The sequence below is a fragment of the Halichoeres trimaculatus genome, unplaced genomic scaffold (assembly GCF_033239565.1).
Source record: "Halichoeres trimaculatus isolate MK-OKI-2021-1 unplaced genomic scaffold, fHalTri1.1 fHalTri1_scaffold_16, whole genome shotgun sequence".
NCBI lineage: Eukaryota > Metazoa > Chordata > Actinopteri > Labriformes > Labridae > Halichoeres > Halichoeres trimaculatus.
Window position 1 is genome coordinate 31,715,017 of NW_027437194.1, and position 12,275 is coordinate 31,727,291.

The window sequence follows — 12,275 nt, forward strand, 5'->3', positions numbered from 1 at the left end:
CACAGTCTGAGCCAGATTCAGAACAGGTGAGGTATGATTAAACAGTCCAGACCAGAACATTTCTCTTGTGAAGGTTTTTGCACAGGGAGGTGAAGGTCCTCCTCATACTCATCGTTACTATCTGTCCCTTTCTCTGAATCTGATCCCCTCTGCTCTTCATCCCTCACACCACTGTCCTCTTCTTCCTCACTTTGTTCCTGCTGTTCCTCTCTCAGTGGACTTCTGCTGTGAATGTCTTGATTCCTCCTCAATTCCCTTCATTTCTATCCCTTTCTATCATTCTGTTTGTTTTTTTCTCCAGTTGGCTCTGGCATTTTTTTTAACCAGACCACCTGGAAATATTTTATTTTCAATCTTTAACTGAGAGCGTGGTCAGATCAACTCAGGGTGAATCTCTTTGTCTTGGATTTTAGAGTAGGAGCAGAAGTATCTGATCATATGAGATTAGAAAAGATCAACCTGTTCTGACTCCCTGTTTTAATCATGTTTTTCCCAAAGATTTCTGAAGTTTGGATAACACCAAAAATTGAACCCTTAGGGCTCATTAACTCATTGGTGACTCTAAAGAGCCGCAGGACTGTCCCCAGTTTGTTTTTCAGCATTTTATTTTTGGTCAAAATGTTGCAGAAACAAGGTTCCGAGTTACACAGTGTCTCAGTTTGTAGTGCAGCTCTGGTGGATCGTTTGTTGTACACCTTGCTGGTTTTTTTTCATCCCCATTCAGATCAACTTTGTCTCAGAGCTTTGTATTTGACTCATACATTTAATATGCAAATGTCATTGGTGCTGAACTCTCAGGTTGCACTTTCTGCCAACATTTCCAAAAAGGAAGAAAATCCCACACTCTATACTATGTAGATACAAGGAGATTTTATTTAACAGTTTGTGTACAAACAAAGGCTGCAAATACCTTCTAAACATGTTTGCACTCAGTATTCAGTTTGCCTTTTTTTACAGGTCTACAGGTAGAATATTGAGTGTTGAACAGGAACGAGTCCAAAAATTGAGGGAGGTATAGAGAGAAAGTCTCATCCTCTGCTTGACGTTACACGTAAAATCAAACTGGATGATTATGAGACCGGACACGTCACATAGAGCAATATGTTCCATATCTGTCCTCGGAAAAAGAAGCATTGTGCTGTATTTACTCCTCCTGTACAGAGCAGAGGGGACAATGAGTGTGATATGGAGTAAACATGCAGTTACATTAACAATCAACAGACCAAAACAGACACTGTTTCCTCTACCACATACTGACAGCTCAGCTTGCCAGGGACTAGAAGAGCACAGGCTGGATTCTGAACGCCACAATAAATAAAACAGGAACCAAACAATGGACTCTCTAATATAATACATATCATACAGCTGCACAAGAGTGAAACTCTGAGTTTGTGTTCCATCTGAAAATGCCCTTCACCTTCTGCCGAGAGCTGAACAATCACAGTGGCCCGTCTGTTTCTGACACAGGTACACAGATGGAGCTGTAGAAGTAGGGAGCTAGAAAATATCTGTGGCATACAAACTGAGTCGTGTGGGAATACAGACAAGAGATTCTCACTTTGACTGGATAAACTACAAATGATGATTTTCTGACATGAATTCAGCTTTAGACGACCCGTGAGCCATCCAACAGCAAACAGGGAACACTGTGAATACACAAGAATAAAAGGCTTTAAAGAAGGAGACACATTTAGAGCTAAAATAAGAATAATAAATTGTTTAAGACTAAATTGAACACAATTAGAAACACAGCGTCACAGTCATATGAGGGTGACAGGCAGAGTACAGTGAGAGCTAAGACCATGCTGAAGTTTGAGGTCCTGTCTTAGACTTGTAGACATACAAAGTGTGTGAACGTCCCTAAAAAAGGCAACAGGAGGCCAACTTTAAGAGTACCACAGGCGCAAAACAAAAAAGTGTCAGGCACGATAGGGTACAGAAGTGTAGGCATCAGGACATGTTAATGTGACAAGTGAATGAATGAAGTCTCTTTTTGTGTGATGACAAAGAAAATTGTGCATGCTACCATCGGCCAAGATCACTCCAAGTTTACCATGGTTATAAGAAAACACACACACATAACACGTCTGGGACTGCGGGCTCAAACAGTTTCAGAATAAAAGCTGGGGTTTGATACAGTGACACTCATTCTGCATCCTTACACTCAAAGCAAGCGCCAAGCCTCGACATTTACAGAGCTGATAGTATCCAAACATTATCTTAAGTCTAATGCCATCTGTCTTTAGTAAGAACTAAACTTGTGTCATGCTGTGACTTTTGTTTTTATGTGCCTTGCAGATATCTTCACATCCATGTAGCATCAGGCAAGCACTTATGGATCCATGGAACTGGTGACTGGAAAGAGGTTTGGATGCAGATAAGCACGTGTGTCCAGCAGTGATATAAAATGTGCAGACTTTAAAGGTTTATCTCTGAACAGTAGTCAAGGTGCCCACACAAACATTATTTTCTGTTGGTTCTGATGAGACTCCTGGAAAAGTGGAACTAGTAACCTTCACTCATCTTGTCTCATTCTGCTTTTTTCTAATGCGCATATGTTAAAATCTAATTTAATTTCAGACGTGACAAATTAAAACTTGTCTTTCCTTCTGATGGTTGTGTTTGATTTTGTGGGTCTCTGAGAGACCTTAGTCTTATTTTCAGTCTTTTATGTGCAGCCACAAACTCCTCATGGGAGCCTGAAACAGGTTTTCCCACCTGTGACACAGAGCAAATCCACAATTGCAACTCTGTACAATGTCTTAAAAATAATGCCCATTTGTTCATGTGAGTACCTTGTTGTTTAGTATCGGACAGATCTTTTAAACTGTTCGCAGGTGAGAGGCTCACGAATAACGTCGTACAGATAAGGTCTCCCATGTTAGAAAGATCCCAAAGGCTATGAAAAGATAAGGAAAAAGAAAACCATAAAACATGTCGGCATGTTAATCAAAGACAGTGAAATGAAAAGAAGAAATCAGTTTTAAAAGTGTCAGCAGGGTGCAGGATGCCCCAGGAGCTTAAATAGGAGACACTGGGTGAGACAGAGGACAAGGGACAGAGGTATGAAAACACCTCCACAGGGATCAGATAGGATAAGAAAATAAACCAGGAGATCCAAATATGATCCTCCGTTAAATCCAACAGATAACCTCACCAACATCTACGCTAAGCGCTAAGCCCACTTCAGATGTGATACAGTAGTTATAACGTTGCATGGACGTCTGCAGCCACAGGTTAAAAAGAGACCACAACCAAGGGGTGTGTGTGTGTGTGTGTGTGTGTGTGTGTGTGTGTGTGTGTGTGTGTGTGTGTGTGTGTGTGTGTGTGTGTGTGTGTGTGTGTGTGTGTGTGTCTGTGTGTGTGTGTGTGTGTGTGTGTGTGTGTGTGTGTGTGTGTGTGTGTGTGCGACTGCAGGGTGTGTTCATGGTGAATTGCTGAATGTATGACTGATAGGCTGGACAGTACAGCTGAGTAGTTTGATTAAGAACAAGGCTAAATCCTGCTCAGTTACAGCAAGACTTGAAGTCAAGGCTAAGACCTACCACCCTGAATCACAGGGAACACAGAGAACAACCCCCCACCTCCAAATAAATTAAAATAATAGCATCAATGGTTATAGTGTTAAATTCAAAGAAAAAAATACACCTTTAAGATTTTATACATACTGTATATGTAACTACACCAGCTTCCTTTGCTCCTAAAAACAAACAACATCATTTTGGCAAGATGTCCTACGTTACAATATGAAGGACATGTCATCAGCAAAGATATGAACACAGACCACTCCTATGTTAAAAAATATATTGCTTCCTAGATATTTAAACTGAAGACTAACTTGAGACACAAACAACACAAAGAGAGAAGTTTAACTTTCATGGTCAGTCTCCTTTTCTTCCTGACTGTCCCTTAGACTTAGTCTCTGACTCTGACCAAGGTTAGTTTACGCTGTAAACTCTTTAACTTACAGGTGCTGGCTTCCTAACACAAAGAGGGGTGGTGGCAGCTCTGGGTTCTCATCTCTGACTCCCATTCATGTCCAGAATGTCTCCTTTTGTCTCAATGAACAACAGAGATGATGTTAAACAGTTCACATGTCCCGGGAGGGTGGGAAGCCTGAAATGGAATAGCATGATTGTCCTAAATGAAGAAAGATGGTGAACAATATCCAAAAAAAAGGAACACGGAAGTTTGACTTGTTGGCAAAAGTACCCAAGAATCCCAAAGTTTGATCTGTTTTCTTGATTTAAAGGTTTAAAACCAACAAAGAGCAAATAGGAGGTGTGTAGATGGTAAAGGTATCAGATTTCTTCCAGAGATTCACCAAATATCTTCACTCTCTCTGACCTTCACAAGCCCAACAGCGCCCTCCAGAGTTTAAGGGGTGCAGGCAACACAGGAGACAATCTTTATCAGATGCAGGAGCAGAACTGAGTCTGACGAGTCAATAAGAAAACATCCTAGTACAGGCTCACTTTGAGCTCACTTTGAGCCATGGTTTGGTCTTCTTTCCACTCCTTCAGAGCTCACTCTATACCTCTGTGGAGAAGAGGATGCTCTGTCGTTTACTATCCGGGGTGGGGATGGTCTCTAGCTGGAGGTAATACAGTAACACCTGGACCTGTAACCAAACAGAAGATAGAACAGATTAACTCAGTTAAATTCTTACTGACTGTCATGTTTTAATGGGTGATGATGAGCTACATCTTAGGAGTTCCACCAGTTAGCCATTAAACACCCCCCAATCCATGTGCTGAGCTGTTTTTAGTCCAGTTTAAAACCCTACCATCCAGGTTTTTTTTTTAAATGTACTGCTGTCATTTCTTTCATTACATCCCCAAAGTGGAGCATGTTGATTTGTCTCTAATAAGTCTCTGTTTCAATGTTAAGCAAACGCTACACAGAGGCTTCATTTTGGCTAACTTCACCCCATCAACCTATTACAGCCATTTCACTTATTTGTTTGATAATTATTTCTATTTGTGACATTGTTTCAAACCTTAATTAATTAGTAAAATTAAGTTGATTTACAAAAACCCCTCCTCCCAGGAAATAATATAGAGGAGTGTAGAAAAGGTGTGGAGCTCGGGATGGGAATCGAAAACCGGTTCCTGTTGAGAATTGATAAGAAACGTTTCAATCCATCGATATTGTTAGCCTTTGTGCTTAAAGATTCCCTTATCAATTCTTTACATTGTGCCAGAGCCGCCCGGCTTCACGTCGACTAGTCTGCTGCAGCTATCTTGGCTTTGCAGTGAGATAATGTTTCCCAAGAAAACTCTGATTCAGGATTTCCAGCTTGAAGTTTTACTGAAGAACTGACTTCATAAAGAAATGTATATTACTCTCTCTCAGGATATTCATATCCAGTACAATCTGGTATCATTTAATACCAACATAGCGCAAGCTTGATGCCAACGTATATGGGAAACCGCATTGATATGCAACAGTTAGCATACATCATTATAACTTCAGCTTCAGAATATAATTTTAACTTTCATCTCAGAAACATATTACATCAACTCTTTGTAAAAAAATACAGAGAATTTCAAATGTCAAAAGGTAACAGGCTAATGAAAGGCTCATGGCTGACTTCATAACAACGGAAAGCTTCCAAACAACTTAAACCATTTCTATAACCACTTTGAGACACTAGATGGCCTACTTGAATTATTAATATATTACAACGCAGTACATCAAGCAGTTTTTACCTGTTTCTGTTTAATTATGCCCAGAAATATCCAGACTCAGGGACCATTTTATTCACAGTATAAACTCAGTTAAATGTTGTTGACACAGAAAACCTGTAAAGCTACTTTTTGTACTAAGAAAATTCACAACAGGAATTGATAAGGGAATCTATAAAGAATCATATCAATAAGCAGAATCAATAAGGGCATCGAATCTTATCAATTCTCATCCCTATGTGGAGAGGACAAATTACACAGGGGGAGAGCACACTGTTTCTGGACCACTCTCTGTCTCTCCTTTTGTTAATTTTTACTGTCTCAAACTGAAGTTTAAGTTATTTTTAACATTTATGAGTAAATTAATAAAAGTGTGACAAATGGCAAGAAGTGAGTCTTTTATGAAGGAGCGCGTCAAGACCACAGGTCTCCCATGCATGCTGGAGGGCGGCTGCCCATGTATACACAACCACAAAGACTAACTGATCTGTTTGTGATTTTCTTTCAGTCTCAAGTTCACTGAAAAAATGATGATGCGGTTTGTAAAGAGTAAAAAGACAAGCTGTGTGAAGAGGTCGGGGTGTTGGATTGAAGATTTCTGATCCAGGAATCAGGAAATCTAAGTGATGATTAGCTCTCCCTGCTAATAACAAAACTGATGTCTGATTGGCCAGTACAGAAAGGGTCTGCATCACTTTGTCTTGATTTTTCACAGAACACAGGTTGAACCTTTTCCACTCTGATGTAGAAGTGATGATTAGAGTATGATCTCTGAAGAACCCCTGAGCCTCTCACCTGGGCCATGACCTCCAGAGACCAACTGTCTCCCATACTGATGGGCTGGGTGGGGTTTGTAGGAATCTTGCTGTCCTTCTCAGAAGGCCTGAGTAATGTGGGCCCAAACACCGTGGCCAGGTTGTGGAGAGACATCTTGTTGACACTTTCTTTCTCTGCCACCCTGAGGAAAGAGACATACCAGTCTGTACAGAGGGAACCAACCACAGGAGGTAATGCTAATGAGCCGTGATGGATCTGAGTGTACCAACATTTATTAGATTGTGTTTGTGGTGAAATGGTTGATTATTCAGATAGCTCAGAGAGCAGTGGGGTATCAGATTAATCCTTTCAAGAGCTCTTCCTCTCAAACTGCCTGACCAGCACCTCTCTGCTGTGTGAATGCATCTTCAAGCACTGTCACAGTAACTCTCAATTATGAAATCATCATATCCCCTATCCCATAATAACATCTGATCGAAGATGACACTGATGTTTCTACCTCATCATTTGGTGCTCATTTAGATACCACTCAAATACTGAAATATCATTAGAAAAACATGATTATTTTTATTCTATTGGTTTAACATCACAATTTTATCTTTCTATTTTATCTTATCTAGTCTATGCAATCATATTCATATTCTATCATATTCTAAGTTTTACTTTATTTATGCTCTTGTTTTTTTTGTTTTTTTTTTTAACTATTTGGCGAAAAATCTTGAATCTCAATCTGATTCTGGTTCACCCACCACATGCTTCTCCTGTCATATCTTCAGGATTATCATATTTCTTTCTTTTTTTTAAATTTGTCAATCAAACAATACTGAATGTGGTGTTTTAAACTGACCTTTATACCACACGAGTAAGTGATCCTTGCTTTAGCACAGTTTAACTCTTCATTGGTACCAAGGAACACTCTAATGGGAACTTGAGCACTATTGATGTGTTCATGACAGGCTCTTGTCACTCTACGCTGTTGTGGACACCAGAGGGCTTCTCGTTCAGCTTGATCACATCCCACAGTTCAGCTGCTTTAAAATAACTGCGTCATGAATGAGCAGAGCTCTCAGTGAATTTAGCTGAGAGTCCTCTCAATGAGACCAATTACAAACATGACACAAACTAAAACTCATGTCTGTAGCTCTAAAATACGTCTGCCGATCCTGCTGATGTTTGTGGCTTGTTGCTGCTTTTGTTGTTGTTGTTTTTGTTTTGTTCTTGTTTCTGATGACAACAGTGGCCATCTGGTCAGGGACCAGAATGTCCTAAATGATTTCAGTTAGGGCATGCTGTGAATTTAAGTAAAATATGGTCTGCAATGGCAAATATGTGTTTGTTATTTAATTTGACTTTTTGTTTGTGGTTTATACAGGCCGGCAGTGAGGCTACTGCAACCATTAATTTGTCGGTTTATTTGTTTATGGATTTCCCCTTTATTTATTTCATTGTGCAGACATGCAGGGTAAATTATATACAGACTTTTGTGAATGTGCAGTTGTTGTGCATTATTGTGTTTTATAATGTGCTTTGATTCTACACTTTCTATCTTACTGAGCTCTGTTTGACTTCAATTTTGAAGTAGATGATGGTTTATTTGATCTGATTTATCCTTTTGCAAAAAGAAAAACATGTTACTTGTGATTTCTATTTTTACTTATGTGACATGTGCATTTGATAATTAGTCTGGATGACTGTTATGTAATGATTATAAAGCCACAATTCCATCTAAAATGGTTCCAATCAATGATCACAAATGGTTAGATAATAACAATAGGTTTTCTTGATTGTGATAACAATGTGTAGTGGGCAGTGGAATAAATGTAAGTTTCCGTCTGTGGGGACTGCTGGCTGAGAAAAGGGATGATATTAAATAAATCCTGGAACTTGGAGCAGGCTAGAGCTAAAGAATAAATCTCCATGGTAACATATATCAAAACATATCCCACTTCTCCCGATCCAACTTTTGTGCAACCTGAGGCCAATATCACGAAGCAGGATTAGTGTCTTAGCGAGATAACTTCAGGGTTAACATTTGATTACTGATAGCACGAAGCTGGTTCCTTTTTTATCAGAGTAGATCACCGTGGTGACCTACTCTGAACGGCTATCCTGCTCTGGAGCAGGACAAGTTGGAGGTTGAATCTGATCTTATAAAAAGCCCCTCCCACTGGCCAATCGGCTTCTCAGAAACAATGGCCTGCCCTTTTCTCCCAAACCAGGGGGGGTATTCCACGAAGCTGGCCAAAGAAGGCTGGGCTATCGCCGGTTAGCGTAGCTTGAATAAGTGGCCACTTCAATCTTAGCTGCAAGTCGTTCCACTAACGAGGCTCAGCTGATTTTCAGAGACGCTTATTCAAGCCAGGCTGATCTAAGCTGCGGCTAAGCGCGCGTCCGCGGTAGATAAAAAGCCCCGACGTGTCGATTGTCGAAATGACCAAATCATGTCAAAACCGAGAGCGAAGATGTTTCCCTCAGCGGAGAAAACACTCCTCATGGAGTCGTATGATGACTACAAAGTGAAAATCTCATAAAAGGGTAACACGGTGGCAATAATTAAAGCCAGAGACGCTGCTGGTTCAAGAATATCATGCTTATGTGTCAAATCAACACTGACTGTTTCTGCTGAGTTTGATTCCCTTTTTCTTCTCACTCTGAAGCTCCTCACACTGCTGTGGCCCAGAGGAGATTGATCTTGATTAAATTAAAGTTGTTCATAAATACAGGCCTATATACTTCATGGGGTGATGTTTCATCAAACACTGACTTAAACAGCAGAAAAAGACATGTAGATGAGATGTCTTTTTTTTTTTATTAGAGATGATTCAGCTGTCAGATGAGATGTGTCAGTGATACAGTGCCCTGTATCTAAATAAGGAGGAAGACACAAAGTTATGTCACCATGTGGAATCACCTTTACATTATCATCATGATCAGAACCCACCTCCGGTAAAGGAGGGTATTTCTATGGAAAATTGTGGCTGTTGTCACCTTTTATATCATAAGACAATTTGTGCCTTTATTCTGTTACATGTTGACTGTACTTTGAGAGTGACAGAAGAAAGAAAATCAGTTATTTTCAAATAGTTACCACAAGTGGGATCGAACCCACGCCGCAAATAAAGCATGGATGCCCATGCGCCTGTGCCCTACTCTCTAACCTCTCAGCCACCAACTTTCCTACATTACGGACAGACAGTCTACTATCTGACATGTCTTGACTCACGGTTATTCCAGTCTAGTATAACTGGGGCGGTTCACCTGTCAAAGGATCACGCAGGTGTCCTAAAGCGAGCTCAGGGAGGACGGAAACCTCCCGTGGAGCTGAAGGGAAAAGCTCGCTTGATCTTGATTTTCAGTATGAATACGGACTGTCAAATCGGAGCCTCACGATCCTTCTGACTTTTTGGCTTTTAAGCAGGTGTCAGAAAAGTTACCAAAAGGTCTCAGTTTATGTTTCTGAACAAGAACATCAAATATTACAGGTATAGATTAATTTAATGTGACACCTGCAGTTCACAAGGCGTTTTAGAAGCCTGTCTGACCTTCTCTGAGACGCAGCTAAGGTAAGCCTGACGTTTAGCCTGACCGGGACCAGGCTAGTCGCACTGGCTAATTTACCATGGTTACCAAGCCACGCTAGCCCTAAGCCTCGTTTGTGGAACCAAACTCTCGCTAAAGTTAGCGCGGCTAACCCAAATAAGCCAGGCTTTGAGCTAAGCCAGCTTCGTGGAATACCCCCCAGGAGTACAAGTTGTAAGAAGAGCTTTAAGAGAAAGGGTGTTAAAAGATCGATCAGATCCGCTCGATCAAAGCGACTATTCCCTGTATGAGAGGTATAGGTTCTGACAGCCCGGACTACTCTACCTCTGTGAAATATTAGAGCGGTACATTGCCCGTGCAACCCGCAGGAGCGGTGCACTGACTGTCCCACAGACATTGTGCATTGCCCTGCGTTTTTTTGCCACGGGCAGCTACATGTATTCTGTCAGGGATGCGGAGCGGCTGAACAAGTTAACGGCCTCCCGTGTTGGCTGCTGCCCTCACGCAACTTAGGGATGAATTCATAGCGTTCCCAGGATGAATGAGAAAGAAGTTGCACCAGTTTCCTGTGAAAGGTAGCTGATTCTGAACAAAAGATGAAGGAATTATAGCACATATTTTGTCAATGAAATGTACACACAGCAGTACATATCACCACTTTTTTGGGAACATTTTGGGGGAAGCTGAGCTTCCCTTGTAGTCTTGGAGGAATCGCCACTGCTTGAAACAGACTTATCAGATGTGATGATGTTCTTGTATTTGTTTTTCATCTGCTCCCATGTTCTTCTGACTCCGGAAGGATTACATCTGGGAGAATGACATAATAATAGGAATACATGCAAGTCATTTGCACAGTAGTATTTATTATTTTATGAGATTTAGAAGTGTGATCACTATCATACTGAGCCACTGATGAGTAACTTAGGCATTTACACAGTCCGCTGTGTGTTGCCATGCATTTTGCCTGCGGTTGGCCGCTGCTACCGTGTCCCCCCTTACCGATTTATTGCTTCTCTCCTCCTTGTATTGCTGCATTATCAGCCGCTGCTCTTCAGCGGTGAAGTACGGAGCTTTCTTAGTCGCTCATGATTGTGATTGGTCAGCTGCCTCTGAGCCCTCCTCTTTTACGTGCGCGTTCACGGCTCTTGATGAGACAATCCTGGGTTGAGTTACCGTGTTGATAACTCGCGTCGTGCTATCGATTATCTTGATTGCCAGTGTTACGGTTACTCAATCCTGGATAGATGTGAGTTACCGCGGATAAGTTGACCGCACTTCGTGCTATAGGCCTCAGATCATGAATTAATTGATCCAGGATAACCAAGGAATCACGGCTTAATCCCTTATCCTACTTTCGTGCAACAGGCCCCTGATGTTTTGTTGTTGTTTGTGATGTTTTGTTGTTGTTTTTTGTTGTTTTATTGCTGTTGTTGTGATGTGTAGGTTTTGTTGTTGCGATGCATCTGTTTTTTGTTGTTGTTGTTGCGGTGCATCTTTTGTTGTTGTTTTAGGTTTTTTTGTTGTTTGTTTTTTGTTCATGTTTTGGTTGTATTTTTTTTCCTGTCTTTGTATGTGAACATTCAGATCTGCAGATGAAACCAGCCCATGTGTCTTCCCTCCCTGGCTCTTACCTCTTCAGGTGATCAAGGAGGAAGAGGAACGTGACCAGGTTGGGTTCAGGCAGCGACAGCAGTAAATTCAGCATACAGCTCTCTTTGGCAACACTGTCAGACAGAGCTGCACAGACACAAAGGCAACAGACTTTATACGTCCTGCAGATGAATCTCTTTTTGTGCACAAGCAGACAGAGAAAAGTTTTGACTGCTGTGTTGGAAAGTGACTTACTGATGCCACCTGCAAAATTAGGGTAGAGCTCATCAGTGAAGAGCGGTTCTGGCAGCTCTCTGAAGTACAGCTTCAAGGTCCCAGCAATGGCATTCACGTCCATCTCACTCATCATCACTGACACATCTTTATGGTCTGCAGAAGAGACACCATAACAGCGTGAAGACCAGAGTAAAGGAAGGGAACGTGACAGGAAAACACCTCGGCACAAGCAGCAGGTGCCATGCGGCCTGATTTCAGCCTTTAACCAAAGTTACTCCACACAACAGGAAGTCAGGATGAGGACATTCACTGAATGCAGTCTTATCACAAATCACTTCAGATCTCTGGTTATTAGTTCACACTCAGGCAAAATGCTTCATGTTAACCACATCAGGAGAACAGCTGAAGACCACCTGATCACCAGGGTTACAGTTTAGAAACAGG

General features: G+C 41.3%; 1 protein-coding gene across 1 annotated transcript in view; it reads right to left on the reverse strand.

The window, feature by feature from the left end:
* Positions 1 to 853: 853 nt before the first annotated feature.
* Positions 854 to 12,275, reverse strand: part of LOC141805123 (breakpoint cluster region protein-like) — a 111,559-nt gene continuing 100,137 nt past the window's right edge. The window contains 4 exon segments of the mRNA XM_074689874.1: positions 854 to 4,621; positions 6,483 to 6,645; positions 11,636 to 11,741; positions 11,850 to 11,984. Coding sequence (XP_074545975.1) covers positions 4,532 to 4,621; positions 6,483 to 6,645; positions 11,636 to 11,741; positions 11,850 to 11,984 — 494 coding nt within the window. The 3' untranslated portion in view covers positions 854 to 4,531.